At 38.6% G+C, this 27,231-nt stretch overlaps 1 protein-coding gene across 5 annotated transcripts; it reads right to left on the minus strand.

The window, feature by feature from the left end:
• Positions 1 to 26,121, minus strand: CPSF6 (cleavage and polyadenylation specific factor 6). Of its 5 annotated transcripts, none has more exons than XM_037390358.1 (11): positions 25,988 to 26,121; positions 17,533 to 17,742; positions 15,566 to 15,669; positions 14,662 to 14,807; positions 13,769 to 13,942; positions 12,140 to 12,644; positions 10,832 to 10,924; positions 9,729 to 9,844; positions 9,237 to 9,390; positions 7,997 to 8,188; positions 1 to 417 (listed from the first exon to the last, which is right to left on the minus strand). In XM_037390358.1, exons 1-10 carry the CDS (start codon positions 26,045 to 26,047, stop codon positions 8,002 to 8,004), a joined length of 1,749 nt encoding a protein of 582 aa, XP_037246255.1. In that variant the 5' UTR covers positions 26,048 to 26,121; the 3' UTR covers positions 1 to 417; positions 7,997 to 8,001. The 5 variants fall into 5 exon arrangements, with proteins under 5 accessions (XP_037246255.1, XP_037246253.1, XP_037246257.1 ...); XM_037390356.1 differs by having other exon boundaries at positions 7,997 to 8,191; XM_037390357.1 differs by having other exon boundaries at positions 2 to 7,855; positions 7,997 to 8,191.
• Positions 26,122 to 27,231: the final 1,110 nt, after the last annotated feature.

Raw genomic sequence — 27,231 nt, forward strand, 5'->3', positions numbered from 1 at the left:
CCCCATTAAACAGTTTATTACAACACTACATCTACTGTAATCAGTGGTGCTGTGTACAGACATTATCATATGAACAGTTTAACATGAACAAACTACTAAAAAAACAAGCATTTACTTGACTTTTTCCAATTGCTTGCACATTATAATTGCCAAATGTATATAACCAGTAATAAAGTTGCAAAAGCTATAAGGTTTAAATCACACAGGTTTCCCTCAAATAAAACAGTTAAGCAACATAAAAAAAGTAAAAGAGCTACTGGTTACCATGTATGCAGATTTGCTTTATTCAGATCTATTCCTGTTCATTTTATCCATGAATCCTTACAGGCTCAGTTCAATCACATGAAGCAAACTGCTGGACAAGCATCTTTCCTTGAAGAATGTATCTTGTCTTGCACGCTGTTCCTCTTCCTTCAGCTGTAATGTGTCAAAATTTGTGATGTAGATTTTGCTAGTCCCCATAATACACAGAAAATTGTTGGCTTATCTATACATACACAAGTCGTGCATCTACTTCACCATAATGTAAACTAACACAAAATACTCAGAAGCAGTAGCTACTCAGCTGTGCATGAAACTGTTTTCTAATACAATAGTTAAAAATAAAACTAATGTTGTTGTACAACAAAGTTGAAAGAATATATATTTCACAGTTGAATGATAAAGGAAGAAATAGCTACTGTTCTATGACTGATGAAAACATTTATATAGAATGTTTCCTAAAGTATGCATTCTGCAAGAGTAAACGAACAAGCACGTAAGGTAATTTTGCCACAACTAGATTTTTACATTTTTACCTGCCCACTTACAGAAATTTTAAGCTGGTTTGACATTTAAGTAATGCACTGATTGAATAATGAAGTGGATGGCTCACAGGTCAGTAACATTTAGAAGTACAAAGAATCCAACACCAGTACTTCAAAATTTTCAGACTAGGGGCAAGCAGGATGGGCTTCACATCTAAAAATACACGCTTGCAGCTTAATCACAAGAACCCACTTTTCAAACAATACAATATAGATTTACAGGTTTCCTCATCTATTTGCCCTACAAAAAACCCCAAGCCCTACTTCCTACTCTCATCTAATTTGACAAATAAAGGAACCACACCATTCAGAGTTAATTACTGTAAAAGTTCACAAAATACTTGGGATGGTATAATTCCATACACTGGATTTCAGTTGAATTCCATTACAAAACAATTAGCTATCTTAATTTCATTAGTAATTCACAATTTCAACATTCAATAATTTCAAAATAGTTTAAATGAAATTGTTCAGAAAACCAACACATTAAATTGTTCATTTGAAAACCAAGACATTTAGAGGAGCAATTTCATGAACGTGCACCAGTACACAGCTGTCAAATGTTCTTCTACCAGTAATTTCAAAGCAGTTAGAAAAATACTCAATTTTTTGCATGAACAATTGATACGTTTCTTCTTCCTTTCCTCAAAGTGACTGTTAATAACAACCGTAAAAAAAACATACAACCAAGTAGGCACTATACACTACAGTATGCACATAAACTGATCCAAATCCAAAGCAGTGACTGTTATTTCTTTTCTTATTCACAGACTTTGTTCCCAAGTCATGAATGTATCAACCAGTAACTACTTTTGGGGAAGTTTCTTCCCCAGAGACCAGAATTTCCATAGGTGTTATGTACTTTAAAAATTAATCAGTAGCAAAATGACAAAGTACCGCCTCCATGAAGAGATGTGTTTAAAGTTGTGAGCTAAGTTAGCACAGACAGGGGAGAATCTGTTTTTTAGCGGAGAAAGTAAGCACATGACAGCTGTGAGACTGCGTGTCAGAATTTGCTGCTCTCATCATACAATTGCTGTGGCAAGAATTATGGATCTTTATCACTTCTATGGCAACAGTTAACAGATCCAAGGCACCATATATATGAGTTATAATACTAGTATAAGAAAGCTTCAGTTCCTGGGAATAATTTGCTAGATTTCTAAGTGTACTTATAGAACTACAGGAACTTTAAAGAATGCATTATAAACTGGACTTAGGATTAATACTTTTCATTATAGGGCTCTTGAGATAGTCAGCACCACACTGAACCTTCATTTTAAAGAGCATAGCCAACTAAAATCTGAAGTGGTGTACATGTTGGTTCCAAGTACTCTACCACTACACTTTGGCAAAACTGGAAACCTTTGTGGTTCCAAAAGGGAGAAATAAAACTGTATGGATTATACCGCCATGCTCAGCCCCTTTCAGTATTCTACAAGCACGTAGAATATTGAAAAAATAACTTTAAAAAAAATTAACTCTCTCTCATCAGTACTCCTTGGCAATGCTATTTTCCATCTGCCTCAAGCTCGTAGAAGCTATCTGTCCCAAGCATGTGTTAGGTTTGTACAATTTAACACCGCACAGCAATCAGTTTCTCAGCATTTCTACTAATAAAACCCGGGTTTCAGACTTATTTGTTAAATAGTTACTTTGTGGTTTAGAAGTTAGGGGTTTATGTCAGAACATTTCACAAATTAAATTTCAGAACTTCAGTGATCAAACATTTTTGTATTTGTGCAAGATGCAACTTGAGCATTTTTTTTTCCACAAAGGCACTCTTACAACAAAACCCAATAGATTTCTTAGATATGTAAAGCATCTTGCAGTAGCAACTCTTAATTTTTTCCCTTTAATTCCAATTATCCAAATATGCATATAAAAGCTTTAAACAGCTTTTAGAAGTGTGAAAATTCTACAGTAGAGTTATATGTGCATACACCCGTCAAGTTTTGTAATAGCAGTGATTTCTGATATTTTCAGAGATTGAATGTCAATCTCCCAACATGTTCACATTTCAGAAAAATGCATGATATACATTTGTCATTATATCCTAATAGCTCCTCAGAATGACTTCACGTAATCCTCCTTTATTATACTCTATACATGAAGAAAAAAAAAAAGAAATACACAAAGCAAAAATCCCACAGAAACTATCAGCTTGAAAGACAAAATTTGTTTTAACTTAACCTACACTCCAGAACATCACAAACCTTCAAATACCGTGGTGCTTCAGCTTAACACAGTGAGAAAGAAGGAATTTCGAGCTTCACTGTGTATTTGTCTTTCTGTGAGTAAGCTGAGATACGAACGTGATTCTGTTCATCATAGATGTACAGACAGACTATTTTACCATCACTAGTACCTTCTTCCATTTGTTGCATTTTTCCCCCCTATTATTAGTGTACTTACCTGGTATCTTTGTTCAATCTTGGTGTATTATTTAAGATCAACACCAGAACAATTTCCTGATTGTATAATTTTACATGGGAAGAAAAAGAATGCTCCCAAACTACTTTCCTTCATCGAATGTCTTTCTCCTACTGTCCCAGCCCGTCTATTCACCAAAAATAACTGATGAACAGAGAGGTGCGTTCAGAAAATTCAACCTTTGGTTTACAAATTTAAAAGATGTGAATTATTGGCAAGTATCTTTCACATCAAGACAGGAGGAAGACATAAAAAGGTAGATCAGGCTGCCACAGGAAAACATAAAAATGAAGATCTCTTATGGCTCTCTCTCGCTCTCTTTTTGTGTAAGAAAAAAATCATCTTAGTTCTCAAACCACAATGAGCAAAAGAAAAAGCTGATTGTTCATTCTTTGGAGAACACCATATCAAACCAACATTTTCACTTGCAAGTATTTTATGTTTCAAATGCTATAAAGCCTTAAAGTTTCTTAGGGAACTATCACACAGCTCAAATTTGTCAAAACTACTGATTTCACAAACAAAAGAAAAAAGCACAGGATGTGGGGAACACAAAAATATAAACGTGTCTAAAGACACTCAGAAGACAACAAAATTACAGAAACACATTCATGGAAAAAATTAATAAATTATGGAGTTATGCATTTGAAAATAAACAATAGCATAAGATTTTCAGTTTGTTTTTAAAATTGTCTTATCACCCTCAAGAAAATGAGAGATATCACTGAACATTAAGAAACAAACTATATGTTTCTGTTAAACACCAAAGTAGCCATAAAATAGACTTTAAGAAGCACATAAAACAGTGGCACTGCTTGCCTCTTTCACTCTGTGGTGGACTTCAAATACTGAATCAGACACACAAAGCACTGTTTCTCTGGTGAATGCTAGATGCAGTAGAATAGTGCCAGCCCCACATATGTGCTTCCTCAAAAATACACATTTAAAAAAAGAAAAAAAGATATCAGGTCAATAACGTTCATAATAGCTTAATACTAAGATGATGTGAAATAATCCCAGATAGGTACACATACCCACATCATGAACAGCGCTACCACATAATTCACTTTAAATTCTGTTCTTAACTAGAAGCTTATTAAAATAACTCACAAAAATAGACATTTTCCTATTGATTTACAAGGTTTCTTAAAAGGCTAATTTCATTCTTCACTTAAGTGGTTGCTAATGTACTGTGACAAGACATTTTCTACTTATACAAGCAAAAATATAATGAATATTACTTACAACTATCAGCACCATTTCCCCTCCTACTGACACCAAAAATATTACAACCATGTTAGTTCTTAGATCACTCCAAAGCTAAAACTATTTCAGAGCGAGCTGAGCGCAGTTTTTGAAGAAGCATATGAGCCTCGGACTAAGTTATTTTTGCTTACAGTGGTTTGAGAGCAGAAAAAACAGAGAAAAAACATGAAATATGAAGTACAAAGTCTACATACATATCAACTGTTACAACGTTGTGGTTTTGCCTTTCAATTCAGTCCAAATCCAGTTTAAATAGGAAATAGTCAATCAATCCAATAACAAAAACATAAAATGAAAAATTTAACATTCAGCAGTTATAGAAATTCAGACAGATTAAGATTGGGACAACGCATCAGCTGGAAATACATCACTGAGCATCAGTTAAACTAAAAAAAAAATCTGTCTAAAAAAATGTCAGGACTCATGCTTATGAAGTTGCATTACTATTCTGTTTGTACACATTAATTTTGCTGTTAATGCTTCTAAATACCATTCTATTGGATTCTTAGTTTTCTTGACGAATACAGGTTAGACATTTGTCTTAAATCCACTGTTCTCTTTTATATCTTTATATAGGCTTTCTTCAAGCAAAGGCAAGCTATTTCAAGGAAATGTTCAGTTTATAGTAATTCTATAGAATGCATTATCAATGTACATGAAGCCTTACTCAAGGCACAAGAATCTTCCAAGAATTTAGTTTTAAATCATGAAGTGTACAAACAGAAGTGTAAATACCTGCTATGGTACATCTAAACTTAACAGAATTTTAGTATTATAAACACATTTAGTAAGTTATTCCAATTTAACCCATGTCTATAAGTGTAATACAGTACAAATTGAGTTTCACTGTATACAAAAATGTTCACAATGGACCTTTAAAATCCTAAACTAGATGTGTAACACTTAAAATGTCAGTACAGTATGACAGTTATGACTATAGGTACACAATAAGGAGAAGTATAGGTGCCATTCATAGGGTGCAGGCACAGAGGCAACTTCATGTTATCTGGCAAAACACAGTAATATGGGGAATAACTCTTTTCAGCACTGCTGATATTTATTAAATGACTGAGACTGTTAAATCCGTTCATGAATATTAATCAATGTAAGGAACGAAACAAAAAGAATGTATGGCAACATACATCTTAGTGAAAATGAAACATACAAACCAGGAGATAACTGTATTTCTTGTGTGTGTGTGTGTGTATAAATATATAAAACCAAAACTACAATAAAGCCCTTCTTCATTAAGATAGTAGCAAGACAAAATGTTTACAACTTCAAAAAAATACCAAATGCTTTCATTTACATGCAGAATAATAATTCTGCCCTTTAAATCAAGTTCTTAGGACCTATTTTCTTCTTTACACACAGGAATCTCACCTACGCAACCCCTCTGAAAGAAAAGAGATGTCCCAGCACACAATAAAGTTGAATGGTGTTGCATATATAAATCCCACCTGAACTGAGACTGAAACCACAGTCTCATTTTAAAATTGTGCTTTGGAAATTATAAAATGCAACCTGACGCTATTTGAAATATTTTCTCGGAGTGACATGGTAGGGAATCTGTACTTGGCACAGAAAAACCTACACGCACAGTACTAAATACACAAAAATTAAAATAAAGCTAGATTAATAAGAGTATGCCAAGGGTAAAAAAAATATCTTAAATTCCAGGTTACTAACAATTTTTAGTATGGCTTGGTCATCTCCACCAGATGAAACACACTCTGGAAATGCATCCATCACCCAGCTCAATGGTTACCTCCTATTAATAACAACTATTTGCAAATATCACAAATACTCATTTATCACAAATGGTAAAAATCCAGTTCAACAAAAGACACTACATTTATCTGCATTTTTATGTTCTGGTATTTTATAATTAAGAACCACAGTTGGGTTTTTTTATGCAATTCCAGAAATATTTCTACCAATCCATTATTTATTTTTTAAACAAAAAGTGGCATTAACAGATATATACTGCCAACTTTATTTCAGCTGCCATGTCTCACCTTCCTATTTAAGCCTTTGGATTCCCTTCTCTAGGTCGCTTACTGTGTGTGTGTCCCTTGCTAGCATATGAACCCAAGACAATATCCCACTTAATACTCAGCAGACTAGAGCATTTAATATCAGAATTTGTTCTCCCCCGAAGGAGTCAGTGACACAAAAGCCAGACTGGAAACTGACATTTAACCAATACAAAATTATGTTTTCACTGCAGAGTATACTACATTTTATATGATTTCTAAAAAGTTTTGCTCTTTTTAACTTCTGTAAATGAACTTCCATGAATAAACACCACATGCTGATCTGGAAACTAAATCTGAGGGTAAATGTAAGAAATGGAAGCTGGGTATACAGACGAGCCTGCAAGCTTCAATTTTAATGTAGATGTAGTGGGAAGTTCTTCTAAAAAGGGAAAAGACCATTGCAGAGAAACTAACAGATAGGGTTTTTTCCAATTGTCAAATGTAAGCAATCACGGGTAGCTTGAACTCTCAACGCTCAAAATGGTACATTATATAATGCGATGAACATTTCTATGTATTTTAAAGCTCTTAGCAGTACACTGGGAAAGGCATTATTTAGCATGCTACTCTGTAGCTATCTAGACATTTGATGCATGCAAGACTGCAGATACATGAAACAAAAGAACACGTTAGTTTCATAAGCAACCAGAAAAAAACCCAATCCTTGTGTCATGTATTTGTTTACTAGTCTTCAGAAAATGACTTTACTATCGGAGGTTGGGGAGGGACCGAAAGGTGAGGGTGGTGGGGAACAACTGATCATAAATCTTACTGAAGATGTAACACTGAATCAAGCTAGAAGGCAGAAAATACTGACAGGTCACATTTCATAAAAAAAAAGAGCAAAGTCTGGCTGTATTTCCTAAATTTGAGTAGAACTTGCTGAGAAAAAAGAACAAAACCCAACACCCACCCACCCAAATGGTACTGTCATACTTATAGTTGTGCAAGGACAGCAACTGTATGTACATGTGTTCCCTAAATTGAAATAATGCATGACATGACATATGAAGGGCTAAATGCTGCTGCCCTTATACAAACAGATTTTAAAATACAAAATTAGACTTTAATACACAAATAAGAAATACAACCATAAATTTAATATAATATTCTTCTAAGATTACAAAACCAGCAGACTTACCAGTCTGTCTTCCTGCTTTTTTAAGAATTGGTTTAATCACATTTCATAAAAACTGCAAATATTAATACCACCTAACATGAAAAAGGTGGCATGCAAACTGCAGAAAATAATGACACACTTCCTCCCAAGACCAGTTACCTGTCGTTACTTACCTACGTTCATGTCAGATGCTGCAAGAAGAAAGTAATTCAGTACATACTGCAGGCCCATTTAAGTGCAGGCATTAATGGTGTAAATAATCCAAACCTAGAGTAGTTACTTTTAGTAAGCCAGTAACAGTAAAAGCTCAAAAACATGAAACAAATGCTCACCTTCTTTAACGATGACGATATTCTCTCTCTCTGTCTCGTTCTCTGTCGCGATCTCTGTCGCGATCACGATGCCTCTCTCTTTCACGGCTTCTTTCCCGGTAATAGTCATCATGACGATCTCTACTACGTGATTTGTGGCGCCTACTTTTTTCTCGTGACCTACTGTGGTCCCTCTCTCTGGATCGCTCACGTCTTCTAAAAGAAATTACTTCATTAAATTTTTCTTCAAAATGCAAACCACCTGCACACCAATTTTGTACTGTTTACGAGTATGAATTTACTCAAAAAAGGATATGAGGAAAATATACCAGGTATCTTTCACGTTATACACAAAACCATACCTGTGTCACAGTAAACAGATAAAAGGCAGTGGCTAAGAACTCAGTTAAGAGATAGTAAGGTGCATCCACTTTCTAATCTATCAAGGAAAAGTCAGAAAGTATGTGCTCAGAATGGAGGACGACATGGCTGAAATCAGCTGTGGGAATGCACCATACCTCAAACAATCACTGCAACATGGCTGCTAATCTGTGTACTGAAAGTATGTACCAAAACCAGCTGTCTTTGTGTTTTTAATATTCAAGGCCAGCTACACTACTACTGCTACAGTATCCAAATGAACTAGATGTTCAGTGTTTGTCCTAACACTGAAAGGGGCGTTATTTAAGTTCTGAAAGAAATACCAATCTCATTTGTACTAGGTAGAAAAGTCCATGAATTTCAACATCTACCTACTCACAATTTTTAGACTGTGTAACAAAGAACAACAGGCAAAAATCATTCTGCCTAATTTCACCACCCCTACCCCCCGGCAACTCAAGTGTATTTCTACTGTGACAAGTGTGGAGAAAATTACTTTTAAACAAAGTGAAAACTGGCATCAAATATCCTAGATCTTCATTTTCAATAGCAAATTCTAACAAAAATTATGCACTGGACACCTAAAGTGATGAAGGGTAGCTCTATTTTGAAGTTTACATGCTGCAGGAGTACCATGTAGGAAGCGATACTAAACAAAATTAAGAGTTAAATTTAAGGGAGTCAGATCAATTGTGAAAAGGTGGTTAACTAAAAGGTAGCTAAGTCTGGGAAACCCTTGTTTGGTTTCTTTCACACATTTCTTGTAAAACCCAGCAAATAACTAAACTACTCGCATGACTTAGTTTCTTCTCTGTGAACTAGTCCTGTGCTTACACCTTCCCTTTCGCAGGTAAGGGCAGATGGAAGAGGAAAGTTTTACCTGGATCCAGAACCATAAGACTTGGACTCAATTCCATGAAGGCAGTCCTGAAGAGAGCTAATAAGTACTTTACAGCGATCATCCGCAGATACTTTGGACTGTTTAATTAAGGAAATTGCAGTTACCAAGGTCTCTATAGCACTTCCATAGTCCCCTGAAAATCACATAAGATCATGATCAGAAAATTATGCAACAAAGATTTTAATCTGTAATAGTATAACCACTTTGAGTACTTCTCTTCAACAGCCATCCAGATCATTTACTGTAGAACCAAATATTAAAATACTGTCCAGATCAGTACTCAGAAGGCATTCTCAAAAACTAACTGCAGCATAGTACAAAATCAGTCATGAATTCAGAAAAATCAGTACCTAAATTCAGCCTCCTTTTAGGAAAATGTGGCTTCACGGCTGCCAGTTTCCCAATAGGAAAAACCTATAAACTCTTATCAGTTGGGTAAAATAGCAAACACATTAATTAAGTTTTACTAACCAGCACTGGCATCTGATACAGCTCTTGAAATGGCACTGCTTGAGATCGCCCTATTTCTATTCATAATTTCTTCAAATTCTGCTTCACTTAGAGGTGTCCTTGCAGCATCCATTTCTCTGCAAGCAATAAAACTAGCATTTAAAAGGTTAAGAAATACTTCAGAAGATATCATTGCAGTTTTAATAATCCAAGTTTGCAACTTTAAGCAGTGACAAACAGAAAAGAAAGCAGGATCTGGGTTTGGTTTTGGTTTTTGTTAAGGACCATGTTACAGTATAAAATCCTGAAAGCTAAAAATAAAAAAAAAAAAAGAAAAAAAAGAAAAAAGGTAAAAACCAATTAAGACATTGCTGTATAGACTTATTCTTGTTCATCCCATCTATTTTGAAGATTCAGCAGCACTTAATACTGTGCTTTACAAATATTTATAGTTTTTATAAAATCCTTGAAGGCATGTAAGTAGATATTATCCCAATTGAATGGATGTGGAAATACATGTACATAGGCAATGCAACTTTGAGCAAAATTAGAGATAATTTTTATAACAATACTGGAATTAGAACTATATGATCCTGTTTCCCAGAATTAACTAAGACCAGAATGCTGTAAGTTATGAAAAACAAATATAGTCTATCATCTTTAAAACACTCAATTTTCTGAATGATGACAGCTTTTTTTTTTTTTTTTTTTTTTTAAATTTCTGGTCAAGTTCAAGGTGCTCCAATTTGATCTCCAAACTGGTCACAGTAAGGAGGAAGCAATAAAGCAGAATCCTTGTGCTCAATACACTTTTTTACTGTATTAGCTACCTATATAGGGCTTCCAAAGTAACAGATGTTAACCTACACAAAAATTTTCCCAAAAGTTTTGCAGTGTCCTATTAGCCAGTCTCTGTATCATATAGAAAATTTGGAGAATTGGGTTAAGAGTCAAATGCTGAGACTGTTAAACTGGCCCACTGCTTGGTATTTCTAGAACAGTGTTAGTTCTTCTGGTAGAAAGAAAATGCAGAATAATAAGCAATGCTATCCTCTTAATTGCAAGAAGTGGAACAAGATCCTATAGCCAGTTTAGCATAAGAGGAAATGTCTAAAAATTCATACCTCCCTGAGTTTTGAGTATTATTTTTCGTGTGCCTCCCATAGAATGGAATATGTAATTTTTCTCTTATGGACATGTTATTTCCAGTGAAACGCCTATGATATATAATTAATGACAATTTAAATAGTTATGGATGATAGTTTTAACATTATTAACGAAAATAATGGACAGTAAGTTATACTGTCCTATTCCCACTCCTTCCCTCCCCAGACATTCTATAAACTGCAGACAACCTTGATTTTGTCTATCAAAAAACAACCAACACCTTATTGTTTTATTATATTTCAGGCAATTAAGCCAAATGCTCTAACTTTTACGGTTTCTGTATGAAAGCAGTATGTACAGATGCGTGGGGGTTTTTTTTAAACTTTGTGATAAAAGAAGAATCAAAGCAAAGTGTCTTTGTAGAAAACATTCTAATCAAGAGAAATGTCTCATGCTAGCAGCAAAATCACAACTGAAAAATCCAAATGTAACTATGTAAAAAGTGTTTTTTCTTACAATTTATCCCAAAATTCTGTGACAAATACAAATACGGTGAAAAAAACCAATCAAGAAACAGCAGCAAGACAGAGATGCTTGAAAGCAAAGATGAAAAAGATGTTTCAAACAAGATGTGAAAAACTTGACAGTCATAGAGACTCAAGAACTCTGTCCCAGATAGGATTAACCACAGGAAAAGCCACTGCTACAAACACTGCAAGACTGCACCAAATGAGCAGAAGCATTTTGACGGGAAAGGAAAATAAAAGTCTTGCAGTAAATTCACACCTGGCTTTTGAGACAAAGACTAACTTTGAGTTGAGTCATGAAGAAAAAAGGGACAAGCAGAGCTGCTAAAAGATGAAAATGCTTATGAGCTTGGTATGGCACTGTACCCAAAACATGCACATATTCAAAAAGGAGAACTCCAGAGCATTCTAAGACGACAGCCTGCAAAGCACGATGATAAAGGTGCAAGTCACAATTTCAAGTTAAGACAGAAACACAACCAGAAGCTGCTGCATAGAAGTGATATGTAAGTTTACATGTAGAACACATGGAATGATGACACTGCCAAATACAAACACTTCAAAGCTGAAAAGGGAAAGCGAGATTACTGATACTGCATTTCAGGATTTTCTTACTGCTGCAAATGTGTTTTTGAGAGATATTTCACTAAGTGAAAAAGGGCAAATGAGAAGACTGTTGGGATCCCTTTCAGCCCTATTTTTTATTATTTCTAATATTTGCATTAAAAGGGAAAGTCAAATGCTTCCTACAACAGGAGTAAAATCTGCTACCAAGCACATTATACTAAAAGCACTCACCTTCCAGGTGGCCCATAGTCACCTCTGTCATATGGTGGAGGTCGGCCATATGGATCTGTTGGAGGCGGGCCACGGCTGTCTGAAGTAGGTATGCCACTATTGGCAGGTGGGGGGAAGAAAGCTGGATTCACATGTGGTGCAGGTGGTGGAGCACCTGGAGGTGGCCCAGGGAGATGTGGAGGAGGAGCAAGAGTCAGGGGTGGCCCAAGAGGGCCAGGTGGACGAGGGGGAAATGGACCCGGAGGTGGAGGTGGACCCTGCTGAGGTGGTGGTGGACCTGGTGGTGGCCCGTAGCCTGGAACTGGTGGTGGAGGGCCTGGAGGAAGAGGCCCAAGTGGAGGCTGACCAAAAGGTTGTCCTGGAAACAGAACTGGTGGTGGTGGACGGTCACCACGATTAGGAGGTCCAGCTAAAGGAGGTGGGAGGACCTGACCAGGAGGTGGAGGGCCTGGTGGGCCTGGTGGGCCAGGAGGACCTAAAGGTGGACGCGGGGGAGTTTGTCCAGCTAAAAAAAGAAAAAAAAAGTTAATAAATATAAAGAAATAAAAGACTCAGCAATTATGATTCTTGCCTTTGTTGGTTTTGTTGTTTTTTTTTTTAAAAAAAAAAGAAACAAACAAAGAAAACCAACCAACCACCAACCAAAATAACCCTCACTGAACAACCTGCAACTTATGCAAGGCACGCATGGTCCCACTTTGGGTTCAGTACTTCAGAAAATTTAACAGTTACTTGACTATCAATATCCAAAGAGAACGACATTTACTTGAGAACTGACAACTTGTCCTCCCAATCACTTAATCGGCTACTATTCTTACCGTAACTTCCAAAAGCTTCCAAGAACTAGAAAACACCGCATCCTGCTTACACCTGCAGCTAGTCTTTCACATGGGGCACAAGATACCTTCTCCAATATAGTTTTTCCCATATTTTTGATATATATTGTAAGATAAATGCAGTATCCAAACCTGTTTTTTGGTCCTCATTAGTGTTTTTTCAATTCATCCATGGCCCTTTGACTGTTAGTAAACAATCTACTACTGGATGATATTTACTAAAAATACTTAAGCTGAAATAAGAACTTTACTGCAATGCAAGCCTGATTGTTAAACAGATATTTCTCCCATATCAATACCTGACTAAACATGAACACCTCCTCTTCGTATCTGTGGTATTCTAAGTGCCAACTAATTGACCTGTCAGTGGGCATGAATTTCTGATGATATGCAAAGTTGTAATGCAATAAGGAAAAGAGTTACTTTACACTCTGCAACACAGGTATTCTCATCCCCCACAGCAAATCAAAAAAGCTGAACTACACTGCACTGAAGACAAATCTACTTGCTAACATGATCTACCTTAATTTTTTCATATTCTAAAAATATGTACATTTACACATTATAAAGAAAGTATCAAAAATGTTATTATGTTGCTATCAAATTTAGGAAGTACAACTCCTTGTTTGAATATCAACAAAGAAATATTGTTGAATCCTACAATCCAGCTGTGAACACTGTGCTACAGTACATTACTGAATTGGCTTGATTTTTATAATTTCCCAAATAAGTACGCCGCATTAATACAAGAAAACACAAATGAAACTGAAACGCCATAAATTAATTATTTCACCTGGGAAAGGTGGTGGCGGCCCTCCTGGCCCTGCTGGCCCAGGGAATCTGTCTCCACCTGGAATGGCACCTGGAAAACGGCCTCGCCCTCTATTACTAGGTGGAAATGCTGCTCGTGAGCTTCCTCCTGGGGGACCAGCTTTACCTTCCCCGGACATCTGGCCAGATTGTGTGGCTGCAATGAAAAAGCAAAAGTGTAACTACATAAGTCAAAATAGGTTAAAGCTTTTCAACACGTGCTCTAAGATTTTATGCAGTGCTAAAGCATGACCTTACAAGCACCTGTTTCTAGGTACCGAAACCAAAAGCATTTGGAGAAGAAAAAGTGCTTTGCTAAAATATGGCACTGTTCCAGTATGCCCCATACTAATGGAATAGCATCTGGGGAGACTATCAGTCCTTCCCTTAATGCAGCCCAAAGCCACAAACTATTGGGACTGGGAATAAGACAAGGTGCTGGAGGAAAGCACAACACAGAAATCTCTCTTCCCCATTCTGACATAAGCGCAGCCCTTCCAGACATCAGAATTTGGTCCAGTTTGTCTACAAGTGTTAAATTTCTAAATGCTCCTGTGCTTTTTTTTAAATTGCATCCATAAGAGATTGAGAAAGCTTCTCCAACTGTATGACAAGAGTTTCACAAAGCTGCAACCTTCTTTCAGTGAGTGCTATTTCTTGCCAAAACAGCACCTCTTCAGCATATTAAGTGGTCTTCTTAATTTTTATTTAAGGGAATCATCTTTAAACAAAGATGCAATTTCATTCACCTGGACTGTAAGTGTTCTGTAGGTATTTTAAACTGTGTAGAAATTATCAGATGCTAAGAAAAAAACTGCCACGCTACTTCTGGAATAAACTTATGTTTTTTCAAGATAGCACATAGGAAAGGCTTACTTTTTCTTGACTGCATTTCAAACTGACTCAGAAATTGTTTATTACATGGAGTTACAACAGGATTTTGTCCATGCAGTTCTCTTTTAGGCAACAAATCCATCAACTTTTTAGAGGATGCTTCCGATCCCACACCCACAAGGGCAAACCTGAAAGGAAGAAAAAAAAAAAAAAACCCAGTTACACCACGGTGTTTCCATTTCCTGGATATCCTGATGCCTCATGAAAAAGGCTACACGCAGTAACCAAGAGAATACTTGAAAACTAGATACAGAAACCATCTCACAGGTCTTAGCCCAGTTCTCAGAACTGATAAAACAACTCCTTCTAGGACACACAAGAACCACCAAACGTGCAAGTACAAGATGCATCAAAATATATCACAAAGGCAGCCTTCTGGTAGAGTATCAATATGCATGTATGAATTCATACAACCAAGTTATTATAAGCGTTCACTGTATTCTGATTACTACTAAGGAGACAGGCACATTCATGCAAGGAAGATTAGGTTGCCAGTGAAAAAAGGGCTCAAGTGCTCACTTTCAACAGTCAATGAAAAATAAAGATGTAAAGAAAGACTTAATCATGGAGATTGGGGAAACAGCATTTACACTATGAGGAACAACAGGTATCACTACCACTACCTGAATGAAACCTAGGAACAGACTTACTGAAGATGGCCAACAAAATTTAACTCACAAAATGAGACACACGATACTGTCCTAAAAATTTATGCCTGAAATTTAAATCATTAGTATGAAATGATATACCAAACCATTGTTAGATACCAATAAAGAAAGATTATCAGTTCACATACTGACAGTTATGAAAATTAAGAACTCTTTCCCCACTTCCACCCTTCTAAAATTCAGTCCATTTACAGAAAAAACAAATTACAAGTTCTTACCCTTTAGACTGGCCATTAGCACGATTTTCAAAAAATTTTATCTCCAAAATATCATTTACCCCCAGTGAATGAACTGCTTCGGTTAAGTCTTCATCTGTTGTCCACTGAAAAATATTTTTAATATTCAACTATGAAAGTTTATCTAAAACACCAGGAAAAGGGCAACTACATCTTCCCTGGATTTTCTGTGTGTGAGAAACTGGTCAAGAGGAATACTATACACATGCTGTCAATTTCTGACTTTTGGAAAGCTGTCATTTATATTTCACAATTCTCAGAAAATTCATTTTAAGAATATACATACTTCCCCATATGCTACGTTGCATCAACCTCTCCACACAGTATACCAATTACTGTATGCCAAAAAAATTTCTATTTGAGTAACTTTTGTCCTTTCAGAGTACAAGGCTTAAACTGGACCACTTCAGTAACTGTTATTTTCCACACCCAATCCATTTTTTCTCCCGCTGATTCTGTTATTTCCACACAAAAGTTAATTTTAAACACCATATTAACCAGGTGCTCTTTATGAGAGCTTTGACCAGTGAGTTTAGTGAACTACATTATTTGCACAAAACCAGCAGGATTTACAGCCAAAAGAAGGGAAACTAGTACAGAAACTATGGTTAGAAACTACTGCTTCCACTTAACAACCTACTTGCTGTAACTTCCTATTAATTACTATGTAATGTTCAACAATTTCACTCATACCCAAAGATATACAAATACACTAATACTTATGGTTTTCTTCGTACATCTGTAACTCCATCACTTCTTTACATTTCATATGGGAAGTGCAAAGCAGGCTTTCAAGATTCTGAACTACTCATCTGATCTCCCTCAAATCAAGGCTTCTTTCAAAAATTCAACAAATTACTTTCCTGAGAGCTAAATGCAAAGAAACAAACACAACAGCAATGCTAAAGTAGATAAATGCACTTTTTGTGGATAACTTCATTTGTGAAGCCAAATAATGAGTAATTGCCAAACACTGGCCTACCTGCTTTAGAAGTTGTAGCATTTGACTTGGATGAGTTCAACTGATCATGTGCATTTTACTAATTCCATTCATATATTTTAGAATGGTACAACTGTTATGTCAACAGCTCCTTTACTTACCTATCAGCTCCTGAAATTATGATACCATAATAATTGAAAAAAACCCACCTAAGCACCCATAAAACATTCTTTTTCAAGTTTTGCACTGGTAAAAAATTAATCAGAAGGGAAAAAACCTTCAATGAGAATTCTGCATGTGTGGACCTGGAAGATCTGGATTTCAGGTAAACAGATAAAAATTCCAGTTAATTCAGCTACTGACTAGCTCTTGCACTTTGTTTGCTTAACTGCAACTGATTTTTAAATGCTTTAATGCTAACAAATGTACTTGTCTTAAGGGCAACTGCAGTTCAGTGAGTTATCCCAAACCTGTTACTCCTAGGACTACAGAAATAAGCCTCAAGGCAAATACCTGACAACAGTCACTGCCCTGCAAGAAGGGAATTGGAAAAAAGCCCTGGAGAAACGTGCAAATTAATTTCAAGAAAATACCAGAGAAGCTTCCAGTTCCTTTTTAAACTAAAAACTTCAGCAACAGTTTACTAAAAGATGGGTTAATTCAGTAGCCTTAAGGTATGTGCAGGCATAAGGCGTTTCATAGTTTAAGCTGGTTCTCTTTCTTTCATTTCTCTGAAAACCTTAAGACAACAGTAGCACAAATATGCCTTCCCAACACTTAAAGGAAACTTTGAAGTTTGTATTTACTGAAGATTTCCTCCATTTTTTCTGACATCAAGACAACTCCAGACAAGCTCAGTAAATTTCAGATTTAAAAAAAAAAAGCCACCACACCTGCTTTGCTATACTCAGTATTTCATATAAAAAAATTTAAAGTAAAAAATATTTACAAATAATTATGTTTATAATTTTAAAATTCCTGGCCACCTGAATAGTAAAAAGATACTCACCCAAGTAAGATTTCCAATGTACAAGGCAATTCTCTTTCCAGTATATGTATAGACAACATTTGGTGCAGCTCCTTTACCTACATCATCCCCAACAGATGGTGGGAGAGAATCCATGTAATCACGATCTTCCGGGGCATCTCCATTATTTGCAGATGGAGAAATTACATCATCATATAAATCAATCTGATCATGCCCACCATATTCAGCTTCCTAAAACAAAAGAGACACCTTGATAATATCTAACATTAAACATTCTTAAAACTTACTTGAAACAAAATGCTGAGGTAACTGCCACATTCCACAGAGATAGTAAGTTTGATCCAACACCTACACAACATCCCTGCTGAAAAACTAAGCCCCGGTTTCATCCACAGTAAAGTATACAAAATCCTTATGACTTCCATTATATTCTAAACTGATGGGGAGCAGGGGAAAATCAACAAAAAATACTTCTGGCCACTATTTTCCACTACATTACTTCTGCCCTTGTAATATAAACAGAAATTCAAAAACCCACAAGCCCTACTCCCAGAATTACAGACATTAGCAAGCATGTGCAACATGCAAAATGAAAGACTTAACATCCACTCTCAAGCAAATCTTTTTTCCATCAAAACATTTGGTAGAGTGAAGAGACCACGCTTCTAGAGGAGCCTTACTGACAAGGCACAACATTCTACCTTTCACATTTTTACCACATTCCTAACTTGATTTTTATCTCCTCATTCACAGAAGGGCAGACAGGGACAGAATTCTGTTTCATTAAATTTAGTAAACAGAAACCTTTGGGTTTATTAAACATTTATTTACTCATGGGCTAGAGAGGGACTATTCGATAACATCACAGCTGCTTCTGGAACATGTTGGTTCAGAAATGCATCGTGGGGTTTTGGAGTGAATCACTCCCTGCTCCTCTGGGACGGTACAGGTTACAGCACAGTGCTGGCCAAGTGAACTAGATTCCTTTCAGATGGCACGGAAATGAGAGTTCCTTTCCAGCTCTGCTTCATGTGCTCAACAACTGCATCCTACCTGCTAAATAGGAACAGACAGGTCAAGATCAATCAGCGGTCCTTCAGACAGATCTGAATCATAAGTGTTGTAGGAATACTTGGTCCAAAAGGCCAGACTAAATTTAGTCTGAAGTAGACCATGCAAACAGGGCGTTAGGTAGACAGAGGGGCCTGAGCACTGACTGCCTCAATCTGCTGGTGTGCTTCTACCAAGCCACATTACTTTTTATTGTAGACTGCTGTACTGTCATCACTGAAGACAGACAACTAAGAGAAGGGTAAAACACATGGACTGTAAATGACAATCTCTTTCACCAAAACATGCAATAACGTGTTTTACAACACAACGTAACCTTAATCAGCAGCATCACTTAAATCCAAGTATGAATGCAACTAGGCATTGCATATTTGCATTAAGGAACTACTTTAAAAACAAAGACTTCTTTTGATACTTGCCATTTTTCACCTTATATACTGTCACATCATATTCAATGGCGATCAATTCCGCATTGGGATGCTGCTATCCTTTTCTACTATCCTAACAATCACTTATGATAGAACAGCCCAATCTGCGTGAGAGAGAGGAACCACTTAAATGTCTACTGACGGGAAGGCTGCAACTTCTCAGTGAACAACAGTGATCTGACAAAGATTAGGAGAGCCTAGCCACATTTAATGCTAACCTTCAGCTTTTATGTTTACTTTCACAGGTTGCTTTGCAACATGCAAAAGCTAGACTCCAAAAGCCTGGACTCTTTGACCATGGTCCAGAACAAAAAACACCTCACCAGGTTTTGTTATCAGAGATATTTCAACATCTGCTGTCTTACAAATTTCTATCCAGAAACCCACACAAGCATCCTAGATGGATTCGTTCAAGGTACCAGATACAGCCACTACATAATCAAGTTGGATTCCACAAAAAAAACAGGCTGCAAAGCTAGCAATCTTGGTTGAAATTTCAGTATATCCACCACAACCATCAACAGATGATCAGCTGTCTTGAAAATACGAAAACATTATCAACTGCTACTCATACAGAAAGAGTATCACCAAAATAAAAAAAATAAAAATGCCCTAAATACAATAAAAAAAACGAGAGAAGCTAAGTTTTGGCATTGTCAATCAAGTAAATGTGATCTACTACTGAATCAAGTAGTGTGTAAAGTGCATTGTCTCAATACACTCTAAACTTCAACAGAAAAATTCTCTCTTTTAAGGTAAGTCTATCATCATTAAATTAAGTAAGGGTTTCGTATTTTCACCTAGTCTGGCCAGTTCTCTGTCTCTGTTTGATTCCTCCTATCACTGTAGCTAATGAAAGTAGGTTCAAAGAACTGCCTGGAACAGGTCTAAACGTGACATCTTACAGCAAGATTAAGGCTGATGTCACAAGACAATTAAGGAAAACATGTAGCAATTCTAGTCATCTGTGTGTATGGATGATGACTTCAGGGAAGTCATCCAAACAGGCAGCCACCAGTGTTACAGCAGATGTACACTAACCTATCTCTCTGAGAAGGCTGAGGTCAGCATTGTCAAAATACCAGAGTAGGCAGCCACCCACAGCTCTGCTGCATTTCCTTAGTGGCCAGAAACTCCTCTGAAACAGATCAAATTTTTATCATATAGGCTTTCAGGTCACCATCAAAGGAGAGAATTATTAGGGCAGCACAGTCTGCACGTAATTGGGTGGCGGGCCCCAAAGTGCCTGATAGCATCAATGCCTTAATTTCAATCAATAGACACCACAGAAAAACTTGATCACCACAGTCACTTCCTGCATTGTGCTGGTTTTGCAGCCAGCATGAGTTTTATTCAGTCACCAGTCTGTCAACAAGGTGTGTGGTTAGATAATTAAGAACTGAGTCAGCAAATGCAAGCATAGATGGAAAAGAGGTGTCTCGATGGCTATTGCACAAGATCCAACAACCCTTTCTCCTACATACATTTACCATGGAAGTTTACCTAAACACCTCCTCCTTTCCTAGATGCAGGAGAGTAAGAAAAAGAATACAGAAGTGTTATTTCTTTAGTCATAGCTATTTCAAAAAACGCTCTGCCTGTAACAGGAACTGGTTTTGACCTCTTCTGACTTCCTTACTTAAGGGGCCCCTTTCAACAGACCAACAGACCATCAAGCATGAAGAGAAAGTATTTCTGCTCAATTATAGTAATTCACAGTCTTACAGATAAACATGGTAAGAAACAAAGTTAGCATCTGGCCCCCTCTACAACCAAATCAGGGTAGCAATGCATTTCCATATCCCATGTTCTAACTAAACCAGTCTGAAATACTAGATCATTTGGAAAATCAGGACTGAAATTCCACATTCTGTGTTAAGTGGGACTGGGTGAATAAAAAGGGTACTGAAAAGATACGCTCTCCAAGATTCATACCAGACTAGTTGTAACACTTCCAGTTACTCAGTCCTTCCTCAATATTCTGTGTTTTAACTACTGTTTGCAGCATTTTGCAACTCCAAATATGAAAGCCATAAACACATGGGACATCACAGTCATGTCCAGAAGGGACAAATTAGAAGTGTTATTTCTTTTTCTGAACTTAGCAGCTGTACTCCTCCGAGTTGTGGAGAACTGGTTGCTCCCTTTACAAATGCTGCTTTGGAAATGACTCCTTTTGTTTTTTTAAATAATTTTTTTTAAACTTACATATATCACAGACTTGCTTTTTCCACAAAACTCTGTTCAATTTAAGAGTTAAACACTAAATTACACCTCCGAAAAGACATTTAAAAAAATCAGTGACGTAAAAATTTTTTTAAGAAAATTCGTAATTGTTTCTGAAAAAAAATGTTAAATTAAGAAAAAGCAAATTATCCAGCTTCTCCCTTATCACTTTTTGCATTCAAGTTAGAATATTTGTGGTCAAAAACTCTAAATACACATTAGCATCCTAATTTTAAAAAGTTTGTAGGTCCTGAATAATAACAAGTTAGAAATATACAAAAATCCTTCTGATCTCAATTAGCCATCTGAACACACAAACTGGAACCTTAACAAAACAGGAGGCCTTTGATGTTTCAAAAATAGCACACTGCCTGTGGCAGAAACATCCACCATGGTAGACAAGTTTGTTAAGACCTAGAGGCCCAAACGCTCTGGGTTCTACAACTGGCACACTGCTAAAAATTTAAGCAATTTGATCCCTTGTCAAATAGATTCCCAAAAAAATCACAAGTAGGCAAAAGTATAAGTTTAATGTAAGTAGTAGCACTGTTTGCATTAGAACACAGCTAAGAGGCACCAGATGAGATTCTCGAGTTTTCTTTGTAGTTTGGTATTTGCAAACATATAAAGGTTATCTCTTCTGCAGGCCCCTTTCAGCAGACCAACACAACTGATGAAATACATCTACAATAAGGTATTGCACGTACATTTTATAATACATGCAGGTCTACCAGCTTATGTTTCTCATGACCAGTACAGTTCTGCCCTTCTGAGTAGTTTTTTTATACCACAATGTGTCCATCCCCTCCCATAAAGAGACAACCGTCTCCCTGATATAAAAGCTGTTTTCAATAACCTGTTTTCATGTAGCAATTAAATGCCAGCTTTTGTTATTTATTACACAAAAAAAAATATTTTCCTGTTACAGACAAGAAAAGAGTAACTAACACATTCCTAAGAATCTGTAGCCACAGAGGTTTCCAGATAATTAGTCTCTTAGCTGCTTACTCCATCTAAATCACTTTTATTACCCAGTTACAAAATACAAAGTCAAAACTCTTTCATTTCTAATTTGTTAGCATTTAAATATTAAACTAGAACACTACAGGCATGTTTAGACATATCTACAATGCAACTATGAAAGTATACTCATCACAGTATAAACAAAGCAAGCACTTTCTCCACAGCATTAAAATAAAGAGAACCTCAAATTGTTTTGTATCCTCTGCTTGGTCAGAAAAATTTTTATATGTATACGTAAGTATAACAGCTTTTTACTTTTTAATTACACACATGTGTGTAAGTGCAAAGAAAACTTGGGAAATGCAAAGCTGATCAGAGCATCAGAGAACCCAGTTTACTGGCCAACATTGCAGGCAACCTTGAGTCAGATCCAAGCTGGCCTCATGTACAGGCTCATTATCTCAGTTTCATGCACTGATACTGTAAGTTTTTGTGTACAAACACACACCCTAATATTTGCTAAAGTGCCCCTCATCTCACTGCAGTCTTCTGCCCTCAAGAGAATGCCACCAGCATCAGCCATTTGCACACAGATAATGCAGTTTTCATGTGCAGCACAGATCTCTCTTGAAGAGCAAGACGTGTAACGTGTACGGAGATTGTAAAAATAAAATATGCCATGCAATACCCATTTGTTACACATCACAAATAACATATGCAGAAAATTTATGACAGACTTGTCTCAAAATGAGATATTAAATACAAAAGACTGCTGGATGACAAAGTTAAGTTAGAAGAACAAACCAGAAAATGACTCAACCAAGTTCTCAAAAAGAAAAAAAGAGGGGGTGGGGGGGTGCACAAAAAAAAAAAAAAGGAAAGCCTAATTGAAAAAATAAAACCACAACTGGTGGAAGCCAAATTGAGTAAAGCTGTACGCCCAAGGACAAAGAACAGTTAGGATCAACAATAAGTTAATGGAAGAGTAAGAGGCCACACTGACATACTTTTATGAGCTCCAGATGGGATGCGAAAGATAGATTGTTGTAGTGAAAATGTGACTTCAAGTCAAGTCAGTCAGCTCATGGCAACCAACACTAAATACAACCCAAGACAGTTCTCAGTTGTCATCAATCTTGGCTTGTAAACCCATGGCACTGTAGTTTTTATTTCACCCTTATAACCTGCGGTTCATTTAGCACTAATCAAGCAGTACATCCCTCCCTGCCTCCTCCTGGAAAAAGGCATTAAAATAAATTCCAGAAGCATACAAGATAAGTACATCGAGGCCCAGAACAAGACAAAACAACCAAGGGAAGAGTTCATCCAGCCACAAGTCCTAAATGACCCATTTACTACAAATGCAGACAAAAGGTTCGTCCCAGCTTGGGTATAAATACAGTTAATACTGTACCCAGAAGGACAAAGTTACTCAGTGTACTTTTCAGACCCTGCTACTGGCAAAACTAGTAGACAGGGTTCCTACAGTGAAATATTGGTAAGTCAAATTAACATAGCACAACACAATCAAAAAACAATAGCTTATTGTTTTACACATACAGCAACTTTCCTTACAAATATGGTGTTCCATAAAATGTCCACTACATAAACAAATTAACACAAATCACTTTCTCCCTACAGCATTTTCTAAACTGCCATCTTCAACCATACACAGATATGCAGAAACATGTCCCATCTTATCAATTTAAGCTGTCAGCTTCAAATCAGAAACAGTAATTCATGAATGGGAGCCTCTAGAGGACCCATCACAATGATGTCAGAATTACAGGTAATAATACTGTAGACAGTAACAACCATAATTGACAGAAGGAAATGGGAAAGTGCAGAGGTGTCAAATGTCCCAGTAAAACTTTCTATTTTACAATAATATAGTTCAACTGAGCAGGTCTGAGACAACATGGAAGTCATTAAAATAAGCTTTGAAAACAACAAAACCGCAAAAATGAGGGGTGTAGGGCAGGCAAACTAACCAACCAACAAACTGAGGGAAAAGGGCCACTAGCCTCTTTCACTTTTCTGCTCTGTATTTTGCAAGATTCACAAACTGAAGAAGCAGAAACATAGTCCCAGCAGAACAACTGAGGTGAACACAGTAAAAAAGAGCAAAAAGGTCTCCCAACTGCTGTAATAAGCTAAACAAAATTATTACAAGACTCTCTTCACCTATACCATCACCCTTCCTTGCACCGTGGCTGTAGGAAATACCAGCATTAACCACAACTTGCATAAACCAGGACCGTGTGAGTGAAGCTGATAATCCCTGTTACTTTTGTTCTGGCAGTATCTGTCCACTATTATGTAAAGCACAGAGCTATTCTACTCTGAGGTCTTCTGCACGCAGAAATGTACACAAACACTAGTTGATTCAAATTAGTTTTTTTCTGAAAAAAACTGATCTGCTACCAGTGTTTTACCTGCAACTAATTAAAACAAAACCAAGTTACTAAAGAAAATTTACGAGATGTACTGTTACACTAAACGGTATCTGTCCTAGGGCTCACCCCCATTTAAATTGAAATAATGGGTCTTCAACTGGAAAGGAGAAACCTTCACATGTAGATAAACTAAGAGCAAGTCAGTCCTCTCCATCATCTGCTCTCCGGTACAGCATTCTTTTATAGCATACTTTTATGAGATTACTAGTCTTCTGAATTATTTCATTAAGTATCTAAAGAATGAGAAGTTTCCCGAGATAGTAAATTGCTATCCGAATTAAATGTGACTTCCACAACCCATTACCTATTTCCCAGTTCTCTGTAAGGCAGGCTGGCACACAGTGGGGCATCACTTAGTAAGCCCTGTAAATGTGTGAAAGTGCAGTTGTTCTCGGTTATTTATGTTCTAGGGCAGGAACAATGCAATCTGGAGTAACACAACCTGGAGAAGCTCAGGAGTAACAAACACGCCAGACGGCACACAAAACTGATACGAACGTCAGGCTTCAGTTGGAAAGTAGGCACACGGCTTTTGGGGAAAGATTGAAGAGTTAAAAAAAGAACTAGAAAAGGGGACTACTTGTAATCCTGGGAAATTTTATTTCATCCACACTTCCTCACCAAAATACGAGCTCGTCCTCTAAAGCAGACTTGCGCCACTTTTTTAAGCACTGGAAGAGAATAACTTATAAGAAAAAAAAAAACCCATAAAAAAGGAAGATAGCTTCTCCAGTGCTGGAGAATAAAGCTGCACTAGCTCTCCCTCCCCCGCAACGAGCGGCCGAGAAACTACTACCGCTCGGCAGCTTTTTTATTCCTCTGCGAACAATGGCAGTACTTCCCCGCCGCCGGCGCCGGGAAGGAACCGCTCTCCCCGCCGCATGCGGGAGGGTCCCGTCCTCTGCGGCCTCCGCCGGGCCGGGAGCAGGATGCGGCGCCGCTCCTGCGCGAGCACTCGAGCGGGGCGGGAGAGCGGCAGGGAGGGAGCCAGGCGCTCGCCGCCGGCGCACCGCGGCCTCTCCCGCGCCCTGCCCGCCAGCAGCCTCCCCTCACAGGCGGCGGCCGGGCGGCGCGGCGCTCCTCGCCAGGCCGGGTCCCGACAGCTCCCGCGGGCCGGGCCGGGCCTGAAGCTCGGCCTGCCCCGGCTCCGTCCCCGCGCAGATCCGCACACTCGGCGGTGGCGGGAAAGCCAGGCGGCAGAGCCGGCCGAACAATGGCGGCGGCGCGGCCCAGCCGCCGCGCTGAGGGCCCTGCAGGCGGCGCGGCGGCGAAGGCGAGCGAGGGAAGGGGAAGGAGGGGAGGGGCCGCGCCGTGCCCGCCGGCCGCGCGTACCTGGTTGAATTCCTCGCCCACATCGGCGTAAATGTCGATGTGGTCCACGCCGTCCGCCATGATCCCGCCCGGCCGCGCCTCGGGCCGCCGCCAGCCGCGCCCGGCTCCCGAGCCGCCGCCGGGAGGGAGGGGGGGAAAGCAGGGAGCGAGGGAGGCGGGCAGGGGGCGGGGCACGATGCGTCACTTCCGCGCGGGGAGGAGGGGCTTCCGGCAGCTGCAGAAGCGGCGGCTGCCCGCGAGGGGGCCCCTCCCCGAGGCGCCGCGCGCCCCGCTGGGGCCCTTCCCGCCCCCGGGCCTGGCCGCGCGCCTGCGTTAGGGCGCCTCCGCCCGGCCGGGGCCGTGCAGCGCGGGCTGGCGGCGGCGCTGGGTCCGCCTCGCACCGGGCGTGCGGCGGGGCGGCGGCCGGCGGCTCCACTGGCCCTGCTGGGTGCCGCCGGGCGTTGGCCGCGGCCTCGGCCCCGAGGCGGGAGCGCCGGCGGGGGGGAGCGCGTGGGTGGCTCGGTGGCCAGGGACTTCAGTGAAACGTGTGTAAGACGGAGCGTCACCGCTTCGAACCGGCTCTCGGCCCGCCGGGCACCGGCGGCAGGGCGCTCTGAGGGGAGGAGGACATGGGCGAGCACGCGCTGCTCGGCTTTTAGACAGACTCCAAAATACTCTGCTGTTCCAGAGCTCAGTTTTAATCATCACAAAGTGAAGATAATTATCATCAAATCAAGAGGTTTGGGTTTGTTTTTGTAATGTATTTGAAACTTAAGAGTTGTGAAGACAGCTTCAAATTATTTTTGGATGAATGTGCCAATTGCCCAGACCGGTATTTAAGCTCCAGGTTTAAAAGACAGCATCTCCTGGAACATAACACACAATGTACGTGCTCCATTTCATAGAGTATGTTCTGCATTGTACATGACGTTGCACATCCAAAAATAAAGCTGCTTTTTTTTACCTTCTTGTGAGCTGACAATAAAGCTTGTGTTTCTCAGACTGAATTAAAATAATATGAAAACATCACTGCAAGGAATAAAAATCTTGTAAATACTTGACTCAAAATCTCTTTTTCCATGACTGGGAGTACTTACCCAGTGCCTGGATCAGTATCCATGTTCCAAACTGGCCTGACTTCACGTTGGGTCCAGGACTTGGGTACAGACCATATCTGTCTGTCTTGCTGCCCCTGCTTTGTAGTCTCCATTGGAAGGAAAGATTAACAGACCAGGAAAAACTGGAAAGTTAGAGAACCACAGCAA

The sequence above is a fragment of the Falco rusticolus genome, chromosome 5 (assembly GCF_015220075.1).
Source record: "Falco rusticolus isolate bFalRus1 chromosome 5, bFalRus1.pri, whole genome shotgun sequence".
Taxonomy (NCBI): domain Eukaryota; kingdom Metazoa; phylum Chordata; class Aves; order Falconiformes; family Falconidae; genus Falco; species Falco rusticolus.